Raw genomic sequence first — 21900 nt, 5'->3', positions numbered from 1 at the left:
AACACCGCTCAACACTACTCGAAGCTGCATACTCCCTTTTGGACCCATATATTTAATCTTCGACAATACGACTTCAACCCATAAAGCAGCCTAGAAAGCCAAATGGAGTGGTTCGTCAAGAGAAGTCATAAAAACATTGAAAAAGACTTGACAAAAAGATTTCTGGCTTCAAAGAACATAAGAAACAGAAGCAAGATTAGTTCACTTACACTCCTTCAGCTTCACCATTCATTAACATCTGTCTAAACTTGGCTTCAATTCCAATTTACTGACTCTCTCCATAACTTTCCTTTAGTTCAAAAGTCTGTCCATGGCAGCAATGAAAATATTTCATAATGCAGCCGCCTGGGGTAGAGAATTCCAAAAGAATCATGACCCTCGAAGTGAATAAATTCCTCAACTCCGACATAGACAGTATTCTGAAATTATGCTGATTTCTTAATTCACAACAAAGGCAGACATTCTGTCAGCATTTAGATTAGATTCCCTACAGTGTGGAAACAGGCCCTTCGGCCCAACCAGTCCACACCGACCCTCCGAAGAGTAACCCACCCAGACCCACTATCCTCTGACTAATGCACCTATTGCTATGGGCAATTTAGCATGGCCAATTCTCCTGACCTATACATCTTTGGACTGTGGGAGGAAACCCACACAGACAGTCGCCCAAGGCTGAAATCGAACCTGGGACCCTGGTGCTGTGAGGCAGCAGTGCTAACCACTGAGCCACCGTACCTTGCCATCTTTCAGAAAGTCAATTGAAAAAAAAGAGAGAATTGTGTAATTGTGCAACTGCGGTCACCCAAAGTAGAGTAGACCATGGAACATTTAATACCTTGAGGAGCAATTCACAGAACAGGCCCAATTACCTGGCTTGAGTACCTGAATATAAAGTTATGATTCTTACTTTAAGTATAGGGAGGAGGAGAAGGGGGAAAGAGAACTAGAGAGATTGAATGCTAATCTCAAGAGTGGAGAAAGATCTCACAATCCCACCCAAGTTTCTTTCCTCCTGTGCTTTGTCTATTTTAATGACAAATTGAGAAGTGGCTCAGTGTCATCAAAGACAGCACCATGAGTGATTACTTCTAGGGAAGTACTGCCAATATAGGGTAGACAAAATCAAATTAACCAAGGAAACCTAGAATTCCAAATCACAATATTGCAGTTTGTACCAATTTGACATGTTTTAGCTTACACGCCCACCGGTAACGGATAGTTTCTTTTTTCAGAGACTCTCAATCACCTCAAATGACTTCAGGCAAAGGATCTTCCAGCACTGTTTGAAAAGGGGAGTTCTCCTGGTGCCAGGACCAATATTTACCCCACAACCACCACCACAAAACATCGTGCGATCAACTATTTAATTGCAGTTTGTGGAAACTTGCTTTGCATAAATTAGTTGCAACTTTTTCTACATTGAAAGTGACCACATTTCAAAGGTATTTCACTGTCCATCTCCAGATGTGGTGAAAGGTGTCATACAAATGTTCCTCTCTTGAAACTCATTGTATGGATCATAAAAAAATACAGTACAGAAGAGGACCTTCAGCCCATCACGTCTATACAGCAGAAAATAACTAATCTACACTAGTCCCAATTTCCAGCACTTGGCCCTTAGCATTGAATAGTAGGACATTTCAAGTGCTCATCTAAGTACATTTTAAAAGTTGAGAGGTTACAAGCCTCAACAACCCTCCCAGGCAGTGCATTCCAGACCTGCACCATCCTCTGAATGAAAATATATTTCAAGTCCCACTAAACCCCCTGCCTTTCACTTTCAGAGTCTGCCCCTTTTCATTGTCCCTTCAACAAAAGGGAACAGTTGTTTTCTGCCAAACTGCCTATACTTTTTATACCTCACTCAGGTTCCCCCCTCAACCTTCACTGCTCTAAAGAAAATAGCCCAAGCTTATCCAGAGTATTTTTACAGTTAAACTGCTCCATCCCAGATGAATCTCTTCTGCATCCCTCCAGTGCAATCACAGCCTTCCTACAGGGTGGTAACCAGAACTACACGCAGTACTCCATAAACGTCATGTAAAGCTCTAACACAGCCACCCTGCTCTTATAACCTATACCTCCACTGATACGCAGAAGTTAACCACCCTATTAACTTGCCCTGTCAGTTTCCAGGATGTGTGGACAAGCACCCCAAAATCTCTCTGTTGTTTGAGCTTTCTAGTATGTCAACAAACCTTTGACTGTCCATCATTAAGTTCTCCCATTATATTCACTGTATTCATTCCTTTTGGAAAAATGGCTCTTGTAGTGCAATGGTAGCGCCCCTACTTCAGAATCAGGAGCTTTGGGTTCAAGTGCCTTGGTGCGTCAGAGCATCTCTGAATAGGTTGATGAAAAATACCCAATAAAGGTAAAACTGTTTCAACCGAGCAGTGAATTTGTAAGTGCTCTTGTGGTGCAACGGCAATGGGCTTAGCTTGGGTCACAAAGTCTGGGTTCAAGCCCCACCTGCCCAAGACATGTCTGAACAGGCTGATTAGAAACATCTACACATTCCTTTCCAACCTGTTCATGAGAATTAAAGTCTTCTTGTATTCCTTTCTACTTGAACATGCTCTCACGAGCCACACCTAATTTCACACAGTCTTAGTCTACTGGAGCGCTGCTGGGTGAAAGGGGGTGTCTCTGGATATTCAATGACAATTTTGTACAACTCTTACAAAGAAAGATGTTGGTCAAACAATTGATGGCAACCATACAAAAGGTACCGTCAACTATTAATTCTAAGATACCCCATTCTTTGCGATTTCTTAATTATATCATCAAAAACATCTTGCCTAAAACGTAGCCGCTTCGACCATGCCTTCTCCATTAAAATAAGTGCTACACTACCATTCCCACTCGTAGTCAGTACCGCACTTTGCGTGATGGAAGCAACATGCTTGAGGGCACGAAATTAGGACGAGATGAGCAGTCTTGGCCGAGACACCCAGAGAACTTGACTGCTCATACAGTCAAAGAGCGGTGGTGTAGTAAGGGTGCACCACACGGTTTATGGTGCCATTATTCATTCACAACATTAAACTGAGGCCCTGTATCTCCCCCAAGTTGAATGTGAAAGACACAAGCACGAGTTGAAGAACCAGGAAGATCTTCCCAGTGTCCTAGTCAATATTTATACCACAACCAAAATTAAAAACTGGTTGGTTCTCATTACTGGACTCGTTCCTTTGTGTGGGTCTTAACAAAGTGTGGATGAGTGGATGAGCAAGTTTGCCTTGGATACATCACCAACTCTATGTCAAAAGTACTCCCCTGGACACGAAGGCCCTTAGGATGCCCTCAGTGGTGAAAGATACTGTGTAAATTTAAGTTCTTTTCTTTAGAGGGTAGGACATACTGCTAATTTCTTGTTTGTTATGAAGGATTATATTAGGAGCGCATAAAAAAAAGTAAATGTTAGAAATCACCATCAGGACAATCACCACCTGAAGGTGCAAATAACAAGAGTAAATTGCGGTTCCAGTCCCTCCATCTCAAAACTTGTTCATTTCTTGACAAAGGGTACCCACCCATATCATGAACCCACCTTTACCTTGTCCAAGACCAGCCTACATTTCCAGAATATTCTGCAGATGTCTCATTTTAACATGAACAGTTTGTCAAAGTCCAGCTTGGAAAATTGTGTACAGAAGACTTCCCAGCATAGAGGAGAGTGCTTTAGTGACAGAAAGAGTTCCCTCATTTGAATATTTTGTTCCATTTTAAAAGAATGTAAAATTCTGTCTATTATATGTAGATTTAGAGATCACTTTGGTGTGGCTGGCTTGCAATTAGTGAAAGCTTTATCTCAAAATGAATATTTTGCACGTGTTTTAGTATAAAATTGATCATGAATTTTCTTCCTCATGGCTATGAGAGTTTGTGATAACAGCTTGAAATGACTCAAGATGGCATCCAACGGTGTTTTTTTGGCAAATGATGGCCACTATGCATTTGGCTGATTATGTTGACCATTCTGATGTTTACAGCCCTTCATTCTGGCTCCATTGTGTCCAGTGCAGCAAGATGGAGCTAATTGCTGAGTGTTTTATACCAAACATTAACACTTTGCCAAGTAAGAGAACACCCCCACCCCCAACACCCCGGTCAAACAAGCGTTCATCTCTCTCTTCAACTAACCCCTCTTGATCACTCCCACCCGACCTACCATTCTCTCTGTGACTATACCACTGTCCAGCTAAAAAGATCCTACTGAGGCTACTCTCTCGTGGCTCAAAACACCAATAGCCAGCCCTACGCCCCCAGTCAGACACTCCACTGGTGCCGCAAGCTTCACCGCCCGCCCATTACATGTACGCGAGCGTCGTGGATTTCAGGCCTTGCATCTCCGTTCCTAAATCTATCCTATGTATCTGTTAATCCTCCCCCTTTCAAAGTTTACCCGCCATTTATTTTACGTTACAGCCAAACAAGGGGTTGGGAGATGGCCGAAGGTAAAACAGGAGGGGATTAAAACGTTAGGAGAGTGACCATCACAGGGGCCTGCGCTCCAATCCTTTTGAGACCTTCCCTGAAGGACCGCTTCGCAAAACAGTCCAAACTCATGGTTTTGCATCTACCCTCTCCCAAATCACATTTCAAATTCCAAGTTTTCTTTTTCTGGGAATCCGCCGTGAAACAACTAAACAAATCAATTATATGATAATAATAAATATTTTAATTACTTACTCGGTCGGGTGCTCTGGGTCATAAGCGTCCCCCATCTTCACCGAGCGGCGCTATTTTACTCAAAACATTCAGCATTAAAAAGAAAAAATAATAAAACAACGAGAAAGAAAAAAAATCCCCCAACGATTATCCCGGCCGGCGTGTAAATTTCTTTCTTTATAAATTTGTCTTCCACCTTCCTATGGAACGTTGCGAGTTTTCCTCCCAAAGCGACTGGTAACTCGACGTTCTGAAATTAGAATCCCGGCGCCCGCGACGTTCCAAAATCGAACCTTTTTGTATCAATTTTCCCCTCCGATCCGATACAAATGTTGCCCTTCAGCTTCTTTCCATGCTTGCTGCTCCGCCGCTGGTCGCCTTGTGGAATCCAAACACGAATCCCTCCTTTTAAAACATCCCTTCTATATATATTATTGTACCAAATATAAGTGAAAACACTAGGCACACGATCTTTTTTTTAATCCCCGTTTTGCCTCTACAGAAAAAAACTGTAACTTAAAAAAATCCTCCGTCAGAAAGAAACGCAATTCTTTACATCCAAATCCATTTTAATCTTTTTTTTAATCTGGTTTCTCTCTTGTTTTAAGCACACATTCTATGTGTGTTTTTTTAGGCTCGAGAAAGAACACTAGGACGATGTACGTCGCTCCGTAACAAACGGAAATGAACCGAGATAGTTTTTTTAAAAAGAGACTGGGACTTTCCTGTAAAATCGACAAACGCCTGGGCCAATTGAAAGTGCCAGGCCGACTGGTAAAACTGACATAACAAGCGACATTTTATTATCATTCATTTACGGGAGTTACTGCTGCGAATCGCCAGGTTTGTGTTTGTTTCTTTCTGCAATTCGAGATATGGGTTTGTCTTTGGAATAACGTCTGTTCTCATTTTTCTTCTTAAAAGTTGCAATTTAAAAGAAAATTGTAATAGGCACGATTCAAAAACACTTGGTCATAGGGTGGAAAAAGTCAATTCGTTATAATGAATTCTGTTTATAATTTTTAATTAAAAATTTGCACCTTGTTTTTAAAACTTTAAAGAGGTGAACGACACTTTTGAATGTACGAGAGACAGTTTCCTCAATCGCTTTCGAACCGCCTGGCACTTTCAGTTTTTTATGTCTTTGATACGATGCCTCTTCCTTAGCAACAGACTGTGACCAATTGAGTTACTGTAGAGTACAGGACTGTGTAGAATGATAACACGTGCATCATTAATAGTTCAGAGTTTTTTTGGAAACAGCAGCATGTAAAACTGAATTCAGAAACGCCGAGGTATAATTTGAGTCCTAAAAAATGTTATTCTAGGCTTGTGCCTATGTCCCCATATCGAAATTTCCTCTGTATATTTATACCAGGTAGAATTGGAAAGTTCCATTCCCTAAAGGCTGTTATTGAACACTCTGGGATTTTCCTACTATTACTTCCTAATCATAGTTTCAATGGTTATACTGAACTCTGAGATCAAGCCCCAGTCCATAGACTTAAATGAGATTGAAACTTCAGTGCAGTTCAGAAACAGTCCTTTATTGGCTTAATATCTCACCTGCAACATCCAGCATTGTTGGGTCTGCTGTTTCAGATCCCATGATAAATAACTATTTGAAGAATAGGGCCCAGGACTATGTTAATTTTTTTCAACCACTTCAAATAACTTATGTCATCTATCTGTGTGTCTAACCCATGTCTCCCTTTTCCATTCCTTGTATCTTGTTGTCAGCTGGCACAGTTGGTGAGACACTTGCTTCTGAGTCATAAGCATAGGGTTTCATGGAAAAGGTGCTTTGGCCCATCATGTTTATATCAAGCATCTAGGATCATAGAATCACTACTGTGTGGAAGGGGCCATTGAATCTGCACCAACCCTCTGAACACCATCCCACCCAGATCCAGTCCCCCCACCCTATCCCTGTAACCCCATATTTACCATGGCGAACCCACCTAGCCTGCACATCGCTGGATACCATGGGACAATTTACCATCGCCAATCCACTTATTCTGCACATCACTGGATACCACGGGAAATTTACCATCGCCAATCCACTTAACCTGCACATCACTGGATATCACGGGACAATTTACCATCGCCAATCCACTTAACCTGCACATCACTGCATGACATGGGAGGAAATCCCCACAGACCCTGGGAGGCAATGGCCTAGTGGTATTGTGACTGGTCTGTTAATCCAGAAACACAGCTAATGTTCTGGGGACATGGGTTTAAATCCTGTCATAGCAAATGGTGGAATTTGAATTCACCTCAGAAATTAAGAATCTAATGACCACCATGAAATCATTGCCAATTGTCAGGAAAAAAAAACTCATCTGATTCACTAATGTCCTTTTACAGAAGGAAACTGTTGGCCTACATGTGACTCCAGACCCACAGCAATGTGGTTGACTCTTAACTGCCCTGTGAACAATAAATGGCCAGTCATACCCTCATTCCATGGGAGAAAGTGCAAACGCCACACAGACAGTCACCCAAGGCTGAAATCACCTCTGTACAGCTCTAGTCACATTTGGCCCATTGCCTCGTTTGGTATGGTGCTTTAAGTGATCTTCTAAGTTCTTATACACTGTGATGATTCCCTCCTATACCATTCTGTCAGACCGTGAGTTCCAGATGCCCACTGCCCTCTGTGAAAGAAAATACTTTCTGTCCTTTATCTTAAAAAATATGCTCACTACTAAGAGGAAAAGTTTCTTCCTGTCCACCCTATCTGTAACCCTCTTAATTTTGACCACCGCTCCTCAGCCTCCTTTGCCATAAGGAAATCAGCCCAATATTTAACGTCATAGCATAAACACTCTGGCATAGTGTATCTACTCTGCCCCTGCCCTATGCAATCACATCCTTCCTATAGGACAGCAATCAGAACTGCACATAGTACTCCAGCTATGCCTGAACTAATGTACTACATAGCTGTATTATAACTTGCTTGTTCTTGTATTTGATACCTTGAATAATAAAGTTTAAAAATCACACAACACCAGGTTATAATCCAATAAGTTTATTTGAAAGTACAAGCTTTTGGAGCGCTGCTCCTTCATCAGATGGCTAATGGGGTAGAATTATAGAACACCGAATTTATAGTAAAATTTCAAAGTGTCATACAACTGATGTATTGAACAAACCTAGATTACTGTTAAGTCTTTAATCACTTAGAATGCAGGTTTTGATTGATTATTATGTAGATCTCAGAACTTCTTTCAAGTCACAATTCTGAGACAACTTAAGGTTTTTAAAAAAGTGACATCTCACTCAGACAATTCATTAAAGGTGTAAGGTTAGAGTCTGTCTGTATCCAAACCTTAAATCAGACTGGTTTTATTTCCAAAGTAGGAATTTTATAAAGTGTCACATTTGTAGGCAGTCAGTCATCGTGACATTTATTTCAGATTTCTAGCATCCACAATATTTTGCTTTTATTATCTGAAACATAAGGTTCTGAGTTGAAGTCCAACTCCAGGATTTGAGCACAAAATTCAAGGCCAACCCTCCAGTTTTGTACTGAAAGGGCATTGCATTTGTTTGATGTGCTGTCTGTCAAATGAGATATTAAATCTTGGTCTACCTAGTCGGGTGAATGCAAAAGATCCCATGGCAGTATTTGAAGAGGAGCAGGGGAGTTATCCCTGGTGTCAGGTCAATATTTATCCCTCAGCCAACATTGTAAATTAGCTGCTGTATTTTGAGATAATCACCATGATTCAACTTCAAAAGCACTTAATTGTCTGTGAAGCACTTTAAGGCATTCGGTGGTTATGAGAGTCACTATCAAGATGCAAGTCCTTCTTTTCTTTCAACTGCTGTTTGTCTCTCACGGTCCAATAACAATTTTAACATGACCTGCACAGTGGGAAGGGGGTGGGTGTGAGTTCGTTGCCCACTTTAGATTTTTCCGAATTGTTTTTACAACCAGAATGATTTCGTTCTCAGTCTTAAAAAAGTGGCTGTGCGCAGGTGAATATTCACTTTCTCTTTTTCTCCTTTAAACCCTATTCCATGCTTGTTGCTTGCTATGGACACTATACGTTGGGATTCTGTACGCCATGAGATATGGCCACCATTTTCTTCTTTTCCTCTAGGAATGTCCGCCATTTGGCTACAGATTGGGCAATGTGGCAATCAAGTCGGACAGGAATGGTGGAAGCTGGTTACCAATGAAAAGGCTCCAAATTCTACCTTGGACAGGTCAGTGATTTCCCCTGGAAAGTGACTGCAACTGAAAACACTGTGAATCTGGAATAATTAGAACTTTTAAGACTGAGATAAATAGAATTGCTTGTTTGTTAAAGGTATCATGCAATCAAAATAAAGAGCAACGATGGGTAAGTAGTGTTGAGCTGTGATGTAATTGGCTAATCAGATGGTAGATCATGATCAAAGGGCTGAATGGCCTGCTCTTATTCCTTGCTCCTGTGTTTCAATGTTGTATTTAGTTTTCAAGTTGTCCATGGGCCTGGAGAGGTCTGCTGTATGGCACTCTCAGGAGTTAATGGATAAAATCACCACTTTGTGTAGCACTCAACCACAAAGAACAAAAGGTTTCAAGCTTGAATATAGATCTGTGCTGGATTAGGTGATCTCAGAGGTGTAGCAGCTGTATGAATCACTCTGGCCTCCTCCACAGTTACGGTTTCCTCTGTGTACTTTGAATTTGAAGCATCTCGGAGCAAGTGAGGACGGCAGATGCTGGAGAGTCCGAGTCAAAAAGTGTGGGGGTGGGGCGGGGGGACGCTGGAAAAGCACAGTAGGTCAGGCAGCATCTGAGGAGCAGGAGAGTCAATGTTTTGGGCATAAGCTCCTGCACTTTGGATGCTTTTCCAGCACCACCCTTTTCGACCCTACTTTGAATTTGACCCTAAGTAGGATGGGAAGAAGTAGAAGGGATTTAACTTCTAATTGTTACACACTGACCTTTGTTAGTTATCGACTGGCTGAAGAGCGTATTGGAGCCAGCAAATGTGCCCCATAATTTCAAAATGCCTGTCAGCACCCATTCCTGCACTTCACCAATGAAGGATGGGAAATTCCATGGACTATTGTACCCAGTCAGGGCTGTGGCCTTGAGACAAGAGAGGACAAAATTGGGGGAAAATAGCCAAAAGAACCTACCTGTAGTATAAAATAGAACATGGAAAAATGTGTGCGGGGTCAGATGTGTAGAGAGCAGGCAATCTCCTTGACCAGATGTGTATATATCCTCTTTTTCAAGTCAAATGAAAATAGACCAGGAACTATTTTCTAAACAAAGCCTAGCTGTGAGGATACCTAGAGTCATAGAGTTGTACAGCACAGAAACCGACCCTTTGGTCCAACCCATTCATGCCAACCAGATGTCCTAAATTAATCTATTCCCATTTGCCAGGAGTTAGCCCATATCCTTCTCAACCTTTCCTATTTGTGTGCTGAAAATGTGTTGCTGGAAAAGCGCAGCAGATCAGGCAGCATCCAGGGAACAGGAGAATCGACGTTTCGGGCATAAGCCCTTCTTCAGGATTCATGCCCGAAATGTCGATTCTCCTGTTCCCTGGATGCTGCCTGACCTGCTGCGCTTTTCCAGTTACACATTTTCAGCTCTGATCTCCAGCATCTGCAGACCTCACTTTCTCCTATCTATCCAGATGCCTTTTAAAATGTTGTGATTGTACCAGTCTCCATCACTTCCTCTGGTAGCTTGTTCCATACACACACTACTCTCTGCATGGAAAAGGTGTCCCTTAGCTCCCTTTTATATCTTTTTCATGTCTAAGTTTGGACGACTCTAACCTAGGAAAAAGACCATGGCTATTCACCCTAACCACGCCCCTCATGATTTTATAAACCTCTGTAAGGACACCTGCCATCCTTTGACGATCCAGGGAAAACAGCCCCAGACTATTCACCCTTTCCGTGTAGCTTAAACCCTCCAACCCTGGCAACATCCGTGTAACTCTTTTTCTGCATCATTTCAAGTTTAACAAGCTCATTCCTATAACAGAGAGACCAGGTTTTAATACAGTATTCCAAAAATGGCCTAACCAATATCCTGTACAGCCACAACATGACATCCCAACTCCAATAAACAATGCACTGACCAATAAAGGCCCTTCCTGAAGAAGGGCTTATGCCCGAAATGTCGATTCTCCTGTTCCTTGGATGCTGCCTGACCTGCTGCGCTTTTCCAGCAACACATTTTCAGCTCTGATCTCCAGCATCTGCAGTCCTCATTTTCTCCACTGACCAATAAAGGCAAGTGTACCAAACGCCTTCTTCACTGTGCTGTCTATCTGTGACCCCACCTTTGATGAACTATGAACATGCCCCCCCCCAGGTCTCTTTGTTTGGCACCTCTCCCCAGGATCCTACCACTGAGTGTATAAGTCCTGCTCTGATTTGCCTTACCAAAATGCAATATCTTACATTTATTTAAATTAAACTCCATCTGCCACTCCTTAGCCCATCGGCTTATCTGATCAAGCTCCCGTAGTACTCTGAGATAACCTGTGAACCATTTTGATAGTTATGGTTTAATTTTCTTTTCAACCTGCTGTTGTTAGTGTTTTGTATTAATTCCATTATTTATCTTTAAAAAGAAAGAAATATGATGTAAAATGATGCTGAGTTATCAGACTAATGAGATTTGGGCTTCTACTGGAAGATTTGTGATCTGGCAATTGTGAGGAGGCCTTTTCTAACAGGAACGAATGGAGAATTTAGGATTTTCCAAACTGGTGTTCCTCATCAGTCAGGAACATGTCACCAGCCTTTTAGCAGCCCTGTTTGTGGATTATCTGTTGTCCAACGAGTAAAGGCTTTAACTGGTGATCTTGAAAGGAAATAGTTTGCACTTTTGTATTATTATGGTATGGCAGTTAGGTGTTCAATGGCCAATATTTCTATCATGTCTATTCCTACCTTTAACAGCACCTTACATGACCACAGCACTACCCAAAACATTTGAAGTGCCTTTATAGCATAATCACTCTGTAATGGAGGAAATGTAATTGGCCAATTTGTGCACAGTAAGGTCCCAGCAACAGAGATATGTTACCAGTTAATCTGTTTCGTTTAGACTTGCTGAGAGATAAATAGTTGCTAATACATGAGGGAGAATTACCCTGTTTGATTTCACGTTTTCATGGGATCCGTTATTTCCACACTAAAGGGCAGATTGGAAGGCAAATCTCTGACACCTCAGTGCAATAATGAGGGAGCACTGCACTAACAACCTAGATCATGTGTTCAAGTTCCTGGTGCAGGATTTGAACTCACAACCTTCTGACTTAAGATCCACCATTGAGCTAAGCTGAGAGGTAGACAGTGGCATAGTGGTAATATTGTTAGACTGCTAATCCCAAAGGTCCAGGTTAATGTTGTGGTTCTGTTCGCCGAGCTGGGAATTTGTGTTGCAGACGTTTCGTCCCCTGTCTAGGTGACATTCTCAGTGCTTGGGAGCCTCCTCTAAAGTGCTTCTGTGATGTTTCCTCCAGCATTTATAGTGATTTGTATCTGCCGCTTCCGGTTGTCAGTTCCAGCTGTCCGCTGCAGTGGCCGGTATATTGGGTCCAGGTCGATGTGCTTATTGATTGAATCTGTGGATGAATGCCATACCTCTAGGAATTCCCTGGCTGTTCTCTGGCTTGTCCTGTAATAGTAGTGTTGTCCCAGTCGAATTCATGTTGCTTGTCATCTGAGTGTGTGACTACTAAGGATAGCTGGTCATGTCGTTTCGTGGCTAGTTGGTGTTCATGGATGTGGACCGTTAGCTGTCTTCCTGTTTGTCCTATGTAGTGTTTTGTGCAGTCCTTGCATGGGATTTTGTTTACTACGTTGGTTTTGCTCATGCTGGGTATCGGGCCCTTCGTCCTGGTAAGTTGTTATCTGAGAGTGGCTGTTGGTTTGTGTGCTGTTATGAGTCCTAGTGGTTGCATATTTTTGATGTACGGTATTTTTGTGCTGTACAATCCAATTGTGGTATTGCAGTGTCTAAAATAAATTTATTAAGTATTCCCAGTGTGGCTGGGCATGGGAGACATCTAAAATGAGTCAGCTGCTTACCCTCTGTGAACCTGAGCACATCCAAATATGCTGCCCATATCCTAACTTGCACCAAGTCCTCTTCATCTATTATTCTTGTTCTCATTGACTTTCAATGATCTAGCAACTCCTTGATTTTGTAATTCTGATCAAGTTCTAACCCACCATGTCCTTATCCATTCGTACCTCTGTAATGCCTCCAGTCCTTCAGTCTTCCAAGATCACTGTGCTCCTCCTATTTCAGCCTTTTTTGGAGACTCCACTGCCTTCACTCCACCATGGAAAGCTGTACTTTAGCTCCCCATTAAAACTCTACCTCTCCACGCCTTCTCTTTAAAACTGACAGCCTTAACTAATCTTTGAGTCATTTTTCCTAATGTCATATTATTTCTGAATTTTTGACTGATTAACTTCCAGTGAAGCATGATAGAATATGTTGTCAGGATTTGGAAATGCTGGTGTTGGATTGGGGTTTAATTGGAAGCACTAGCTTTTGGAGCGTTGCTCCTTCGTAAGGAGCAGCGCTCCGAAAGCTAGTGCTTCTAAGTCAACCTGTTGGACTATAACCTGGTGTTGTGTGATATTTAACTTACTATATTGTGATTGGTAGCCTTCCATCTTGTGAGATGATAGTTTTCACATTGGTGGTCAAAATTGTGTTGATTTCAGTCGCTCTTGTCCTGGCATGGAAGTCTGTGCTGAATCTGTTATGGGTCAAAATAGTGGGCTGAGAATGTGTAGGATTCACAGACCTTTTGTTTTCTCTGAGCCTTATGCTTGGCAGTTGAGCTTCCTTTCACTCATAACTGTTCTTTTCTATGTTGATCACCCTTCTGGAATATGCTTTCCTGAGCAAGGTTCATAGAGACTTGGACTGCCCACATTTCACTATCTCCTTTTCAGTCTCTCCATCTGAGTTAACAGGAATACACTGGCTTGCTTTCAGGAATTGATGGAAAGGTGATGTATTCAGACATCAGCCGCCCTTTAGGTTTCGCTCCAGAATCTTTGTCGGGGCTAACTTCCTTTCCCTTCGACTCTTCTGAGAAATTAACAAAGCCAAGGAACAACTCATCCAAAGCTGCATTTTATTCATGCGAGTCAGTGTGTCAACATGTTGTTGGCCCTGCGCGCTGCATGTCTAAGGATCAAACTTACAAGTTCCATTGAATTCTTAGCATGGGACTGTGGAAGACCCAATTTCTATGTATGACTACAGAGAGACAACTGAGGACTTGCCAATGGTGCACTTGTATCTTTGTCTTTTGAAGTATATTGGAGTGCAGTGCTCCATTTTGTTGAATTCAGAAATGGCCTGGTATGTCTCATGCATGGTCAAGCAGGGAGAGTGGTGCTTAATAGGTTGTGTTCTTTGTGCTTTTTGCATTCCCTCTGACAACTCAATTTCTATATTTTATTTTGTCTGAATTTGAGTTTAAATTTAAATTCTCAGGCTTTGTTTCGAACTCATGTTTGGTCCAGCAATGAGCACTGTGCTGTCAGTAAACTAAGAAAACTTTAATTATAGGAACCAAACAAATGCAATATACAGTGCCTGACATCAGAGGCATATTTTGCCCCCTGGATATATAACTGTCATTTAAGTAAACTATCTACCACATGAGCAAATTGTTCCCTCATTCATGAGGAAATGCCTCTACCTTCACTGGCCTGGAGGGAATGGGAAAGCAGGGAATATAATTCTCTACACGTAAGGCCAGGAATGGCAGATTTCCTTCCCTAAATGACATTCCGGTTTTATGGCAGTCAACACAGCTTAATGCTGACTGTGTAGTCAATCTTATAATTCCATATTTTATTGAATTCAAATTTAATTATATATCAGGGTGGGATTGAACCTATTCCCCAGAACATTGAACGTGAGAGGGGGAAAGTTTTTAAAGGAGATATGCGAGGATGGTAGGTACCTGGAACATGCTGCCAGGGGAGGTGGTAGGAGCAGAAGTGACAGCAACATTTAAGAGACATTTAGACAGACACATGCAAGCAGATGGATTAGTGTAGAATAGCATCATGGTTGGCACAGATATGGCTGGCTGAAGGGCCTGTTCCTGTGCTGTACTGTTCTATGTTCCATCTGAGAGCAAAAGCAAATTTTTCTTTTAAAATCAGTTCTAGCTTTCTCCTACACTGGTGCAGCAACCTAGAAAATTCTTTATGGATTTTTGCTCAATTACATCAAAAAAAACCAAGAATGACAAAAAAATTGTACATACCAAACACAAGGTCAAGACATTTAAAGCAATATATGCAGTTGGTATAGTTAATATGGATTTCAGCAAAGCGTTTGACAAAATCCCACTTGAGTGATGGACAAAGAAGACAAAAGCGCATGGGATTCAGGGTAACTTGGTAGGTTGGCATAGTGGTGGGGGCGGGGATGGTAGAATGCTGTTTGTGTGTGACTGGTGGCTAGTGTCCAGTGCTGTACCATCGTATTGGATCTCTAATTGGTCATAAAATGCATATATTAAAAAAACATTATAGAAGAAGATGATAAATAAGTTTGTGAATGACAAAAAGATTGGCTGAGCAGTGAGGAAGACGGTCTTTGGTTGCAGAAGTATTCAGATGCATTGGTCAGATGGACAGACCAATGACAGATGGAATTTAACCTTGATCAATGAAAGGTGATGCACTTTAGAAGAAATAACAAGACAAAGCAGTCCCTAATGAATGGCAGGGGACAGAAAGCTCAAAGAAACTGAGGGAACTTGGGTCCTTGTGACTCTACTCCTGAAGACAGTGGGACTGGTTAATAAAATATTAAGAAGACACTTGCCTTTATCAGTTGTGGCATAGATTATAAGAGCACAGAGGTTTTGTTGGAGCTGTATAAAACTTTGGTGAAACCACTATGGTAGGACTGTGCACATTTCTGGTCACCGCACTATAGGAAGGATGCGATTATTTTAGAGGGGGTGCAGAAGAGATTCTCCCAGGATGTTGCATGGGATAGAGCAATTTATCTCGAAAGAAAGGCTGGTTAAGTTCAGCTTGTTTCCTTTAGAGCAGAGAACGCTGAGAGGGGATCTGATTATGTGTGTAAGATTATGAGGAGCATGGACAGGGTGGATAGAAAATAGTTGTTTCCCTTTGGTGAAGGGCCAATAACAAGAGACCATTACTTCAAGGTGAAAGGCAGGAAGTTTAGAAGGAATTGAGTAAAGTTCTTTTCACCCAGACAGTAGTGGGAATCAGGAGTTGACTGCCTGGGGCGGGGGGGTAGGGTGGTGGTAGTGTGACGAGAAACCTCATAACCTTTAAAAGTACATGGTTGAGCACTTGAAATGGCATAACATTCAAGGCTATAGGCAAGTGCTGAAAAATGGAACTCGTGTATATTTAGTGTAATTTTTGTCAGTTTGGACGTGATGTGCTGATGGGCCTGTTCTGTATGATTCTGTACTATGTACACACCCTGTATCAGACAGTGTGAAGGAACATTTTGAGATGGAAATATATCAAGTATCTTTTGTGGAGCAATATGAACTTTCCAGGTCCAACCTTGCACTGCTGCCGCACAGCACCAGGGTCCTGGGTTCGATTCTCGACTGTCTGTGTGGAGGTTGTACATTCTCCCTGTGTCTGCGTGGGTTTCCTCCGGGTGCTCCGGTTTCCTCCCACAATCCAAAGATGTGCAGGTCAGGTGGATTGGCCATGCTAAATTGCCCGCAGTGTTGGTCAGGGGTAAATATAGGGTAGGGGAATGGGTTTGGGTAGGTTTCTCTTCGGATGGGCGGTGTGGACTTGTTGGGCCGAAGGGCCTGTTTCCACACTGTAGAGAATCTAAGCTAATCTAATCTAATCATATTAGGCCCAAAATCAAATGGTTTTGTGAAGACTAAATACTCAACAGACACTCATCAGGAAGAGCTCCACCCCTGAGTTTGGATAATCTTAGTATTGATACAACCATAAAGAAAATGTTTCCTTTATGGGGTGAGCATAACTACATGTCGTCAACGTATGTTAGTGACCTAGAAATCCAATAGAGAATTGTGAAAAAGATTTTACACCCAAAGAGTGGTAAGAATGTGGAACTCACATTCCTACAGGACATGGTTGCAATGAGTAGCAAAATAACTCCATAAAGGCAGGTATCCCATCACTCTCTATTTACATGTGCATAGTACTTGACACTGCTCAGAGTGTCAGCCATCTCTCAGAGTGAACAGAACCCCTGACATTTCTGTTTATTTTTTACTTTCTTTTTTTTCTTAAGGCTTGTACCTCATCACCAAGTCAACCCTTATTTACATGTGCAGAGTCCTTGGCATTGATCCAGCACCCTCAGAGTGAACAGGATATATAACACTCCTGTTTTTTTTATTACCCCCACACTACCGCCTAATTGCGGTAGTGCTTATTTTTTCCCCAGCACCCATGTTGTGTGTGTGCAGGTGTGAGACACAGTGAGAGACACAAGGTGCACGAATCTTTAGTCAAGTTTCCACCAGGAAGAAAGGAAACACCCGAGTGGCCTGTACATTTCTGTTTTTCTTTTTTTTTCTTTTTAGTGAACAGAACCCCTGACAGTCCTGTTTTTTTTTTATTTTATTTTTTCTTAAGCAGTGCCCTTACACTCTTTTTTTAAAAACATTTATCCCACACTACCGCCTAACTGCGGTAGGGCTTATTTTTTCCCCAGCACCCATGTTGTGTGTGTGCAGGTGTGAGACACAGTGAGAGACACAAAGTGCATGAATCTTTATTCAATTTCCACCACCAGGAAGATAGGAAAACACCCGGGTGGCCAACATTTCTGTTTTTTTTTTTGTGTGTGTGCAGGTGTGAGACACAGTGGGAGACACAAAGTGCACCAATCTTTATTCAGTTTCCACCACCAGGAAGATAGGAAAACACCCGGGTGGCCAGTGACAAACACTGCCCTTCACATCAAGGGACAGTGCTGTGTGATCAAAAACAGTGAAGGGAAGGGTAGGGACTAAATCAAAATAGAGTTGGAGGGAGAAATGATGCACTCCACTCCTTGCGGCGCCCACCTCTCCCTGAACAACTCCAGGGTGTTGGTGGACACCGCGTGCTCCTTCTCCAAGGACACCCGGGCTCTAACGTAGCCGCGGAAGAGGGGCAGGCAGTCGGCCCTAACGACCCCCTTCACGGCCCGCTGCCTCGACCTGTTGTCGGCCTGTTTGGCCAGGCCCAGGAGCAGACCCACGAGGAGGTCTTCAGACCTGCCCTCCTTCCTCCGTACCGGGTGCCCAAAGATCAGGAGCGTGGGACTGAAGTGCAGCCAAAAACAGAGGAGAAGGTTTTTCAGAAAATCAAAAAGGGAGTGCAAACGCCCACACCCAATATACACGTGGTCCACGGACTCCACAGCGCCACAGAACAAGCAGTTGGGCTGGGAGTCCGTGAACCACCGCAACCTGCGGTTGCAGGGGACTGCTGCGTGCAGCACCCTCCACCCCAGATCCCCGAGAGAAAGGGGGAGGACTCCCGCGTAGAGAGCCCTCCACTGGGGATCCCCACCGCCCGGTGGCAACATTTCTGTTTATGCATGTCAACCAGGGCCCCCTGATTGGACCAGATAAACATCCCAATCAAGGAACTCCTATTCTATGAGGTCCACCTGGCTGACCACACTCCAATCGCTACAAATAGTATAGATGCACTTAAAGGGAAGCAACAGCATCACTTATTGGAGAAAGGAATTGATAGTTACAAAATAAGAGAATAATGAGGAAGATGGGAGGATGCTCAAGTCGATTAAAAACACTGGCATTAACTGGTTGAGCTAAATGGCAAGTTTCTGTGGCGTATATCCTACGTAGCCCTGTGTATAGATCCGGTCATACTCTGTCCTTGCAATGTAATTTTTTAAAAAACATAGAAGTGATATTTCACACCTGTGGAGTACATGGAATGGGTTTAGGGCCTCCTGGCCCAGAGGTTGTGATGCAACCACTGCACCACAAAAACCTATCTGGGGCAATTTTTATTTTATATCAGCCTGTTCAAAGATGTTATTATACGCCATTGGATCAGATAGGACTTGAACCCAGGCCTCTTGGCTCAGAGAGGTAGGGACTCGGGAGCCCTTCATCGAGAACATGATTATAAGATATATACAATAGTAAAGTGGATTAACAAAGTAGATGTAGAGAAGATGTTTCTTTCTGTGGGGCAATTTAGACCAAGAGTTCATAGTTTTAGGATAAGGAGTAGCAAATTTGAAACAGAAGTGAGGAGAAATTACTTGTCTCAAAAGTACAATACCCCAGAGTACAGTGAGTACATTTTAATGAGGGGATAGACAGGTTTTTAGTTAGCAATGAGTTGAAGGGTTATGGAGAGAGTGCAGGAAAGTGGAGTTGAGGCTGAGATGAGATCAGCTATATTAAATGGCAGACCAGACATGTGAGGTTGAATTGCCTACTCCTGCTCCTAGTTCTTTTGGTTTGGTGTATATGTACCAGCCATGCTGGTAACACACTCAGCTCTCATTCACTATGTTATAGGATCAAATCTCTGGAACGTTGAGTGCAAAAGTCGACGCTGACATTCTATTGCAGTACTGAGGAAACATTGCACTTTGAAGATTGCTGAGGAGACATTAAACTGAGGGCTAATTTACACTTACAAATGGATCTAATAGATTACATGACATGAATCTGAAGAAGAGCAGGTTGGTTATCCTTGGCTGTCCTACCCAATATTCTCCTTAGATGTTGCCTGACCTGCTGTGCTTTTTTCCAGCACCACACCCTAACTACTAACTACCCAATATTCATTCTTTTAAAAATATATTTTTATTGAAAAAGAGCTTTTTGATATTACAACAAATACAAAACAATATAATTCAAAACAGTACAAAAAAAGCAAGAAAAAAATGAAACCAAACTGCACTCATATACAAATGTATACATAAAAAACAACTAAATACCTAAATAATAACTAATAACTAACTAATAATAATAATATGGCTCAACGGGACAAAACACTGGCTCTTTGCCATCAAAAGCATTGATTTACACATAGCCATACATTTGCAGTTCCCCCTCTCTGGATACTGGACTCATAAAGCACAATCATTATGGCTATATAAAAGCCATTATTAGTATGGCAGATAAATCTGTGTTCAGGCAGTCCAAAAAGAGCCGCCATGCCTAATAAAAACTCTCAATTTTTATGATGCACCAAACTTGAAAGAAAATCCAAAGGGATATGCTCCATAACTACCTTACGCCAACCCGACAAACTCGGAGGATTTACAGACGCCCAACCTATTAGACACCCAAAAAGTAAGGATGTTGAAAAATGTTTTTCTAATGCGCATCAATAGGCAATACACTGGACAGGCTAAGGAGATCCCAAGATCCTCTCTATTGCACATACCACAATGCTCCAGTATATTTGGAGCCTGCAGCAGGACCAGATGCAATGAGTAAGAGTGCCTGTGCTCAGTTTGCACTTGGGATAAGTTGAAGATACGCAAAGAGTCATAGAGATGTACAGCATGGAAACAGACCCTTCAGTCCAACCTGTCCATGCCGACCAGATATTCCAACCCAATCTAGTCCCTCCTGCCAGCACCTGGCCCATATCCCTCCCAACCCTTCCTATTCATATACACATGCAAATGCCTTTTAAATGTTGCAATTGTACCAGACTCCACCACATCCTCTGGCAGCTCATTCCACACATGTACCATCCTCTGTGTCAAAAAGTTGCCCCTCAGGTTTCTTTTATATTTTTCCCCTATACCTTTGCCCTCTAGCTGTAGACTCCCCGACCCCAGGGAAAAGACTTTGTCTATTTATCCTATCCATGCCCCTCATGATTTTGTAAACCTCTATAAGGTCACCCCTCAACCTCCGATGCTTCAGGGAAAACAGCCCCAGCCTGTTCAGCCTCTCCCTATAGCTCAAATCCTGCAACCCTGGCAACATCCTTGTAAATCTTATCTGAATCCTTTCAAGTTTCACAACATCTTTCCGATAGGAAGGAGACCAGAATTACACACAATATTCCAACAGTGGCCTAACCAATGTCCTGTACAGTCGCAACATGACCTCCCAATAAAAGAAAGCATACCAAAACACCTTTTTCATTTTCCTATCTACCTGCGACTCCACTTTCAAGGAGCTATGAACCTGCACTCCAAGGAATACTCCCTAGGACCTTACCATTAAGTGTATAAGTCCTGCTAAGATTTGCTTTTCCAAAATGCAGCCCCTCACTCTTAGCTGAATTAAACTCCATCTGCCACTTCTCAGGCCATTGGCCCATCTGGTCAAGATCCTGTTGTCATCTGAGGTATCCTTCTTCGCTGTCCACTACACCTCCAATTTTTGTGTCATCTGCAAACTTACCAACTGTACTTCTTATGCTCGCATCCAAATCATTTATGTAAATGACAAAAAGTAGAGGAGCCAGCACCGATCCTTACGGCACTCCACTGGTCACAGGCCTCCAGTCTAAAAACAACCCTCCACCACCAGCCTCTGTCTTCTACCTTTGAGCCAGTTCTGTATCCAAATGGCTAGTTCTCCCTATATTCCATGAGATCAAATCTTGCTAACCAGTCTCCCATGGGGAACCTTGTCGAACACCTTACTGAAGTCCATATAGATCACATCTGCCACTCTGCCCTCATCAATCCTCTTTGTTACTTCATCAAAAAACTCAAACAAGTTTGTGAGACATGATTTCCCACACACACAGCCATGTTGACTATCCCTAATCAGTCCTTGCCTTTCCAAATACATGTACATCCTGTCCCTCAGGATTCCCTCCAACAATTTGTCCATCACTGAGGTCATGCTCACCGGTTTATAGTTTCCTGGCTTGTCCTTACCGCCCTTCTTAAACATTGACACCATGTTAGCCAACCTCCAGTCTTCCGGCACCTCACCTGTGACTATCGATGATACAAATATCTCAGCAAGAGGCCCAGCAATCACTTCTCTAGCTTCCCCTGATCTGGTCCTGGGGATTTATCCACTTTTATGCGTTTCAAGACATCCAGCACTTCCTCCTCTGTAATATGGACATTTTGCAAGATGTCACCATCTATTTCCCTACATTATATATCTTCCATATCCTTTTCCACAGTAAATGCTGATGCAAAATACTTGCTTAGTATCTCCCCCATTTTCTGCGGCTCCACGCAAAGGCCACCTTGCTGATCTT

At 42.5% G+C, this 21900-nt stretch overlaps 2 protein-coding genes across 4 annotated transcripts in view; one reads left to right on the top strand and one right to left on the bottom strand.

Annotated features, from left to right (window-relative positions):
* The window catches only part of setd2 (SET domain containing 2, histone lysine methyltransferase), a 128978-nt gene extending 123634 nt beyond the window's left edge, over window positions 1-5344 (bottom strand). Inside the window, exon 1 of one of the 2 annotated variants that reach the window (XM_043687966.1) lies at window positions 4696-5344. In XM_043687966.1, coding sequence (XP_043543901.1) covers window positions 4696-4730 — 35 coding nt within the window. In that variant the 5' untranslated portion in view covers window positions 4731-5344. The remainder of the gene's footprint in view (window positions 1-4695) is intronic. The other variant, XM_043687964.1, reaches the window with a different exon arrangement.
* Window positions 5345-5429: 85 nt separating this feature from the next.
* The window catches only part of LOC122548955 (tubulin delta chain-like), an 81668-nt gene continuing 65197 nt past the window's right edge, over window positions 5430-21900 (top strand). The window contains exons 1-3 of one of the 2 annotated variants that reach the window (XM_043687971.1): window positions 5430-5517; window positions 8787-8892; window positions 8997-9029. In XM_043687971.1, coding sequence (XP_043543906.1) covers window positions 8789-8892; window positions 8997-9029 — 137 coding nt within the window. In that variant the 5' untranslated portion in view covers window positions 5430-5517; window positions 8787-8788. The remainder of the gene's footprint in view (window positions 5518-8786; window positions 8893-8996; window positions 9030-21900) is intronic. The other variant, XM_043687972.1, reaches the window with a different exon arrangement.

Source organism: Chiloscyllium plagiosum, chromosome 4 (assembly GCF_004010195.1).
Source record: "Chiloscyllium plagiosum isolate BGI_BamShark_2017 chromosome 4, ASM401019v2, whole genome shotgun sequence".
In the NCBI taxonomy this organism is placed as follows: domain Eukaryota; kingdom Metazoa; phylum Chordata; class Chondrichthyes; order Orectolobiformes; family Hemiscylliidae; genus Chiloscyllium; species Chiloscyllium plagiosum.
This window is presented reverse-complemented; position numbering and strand designations above follow the sequence as displayed.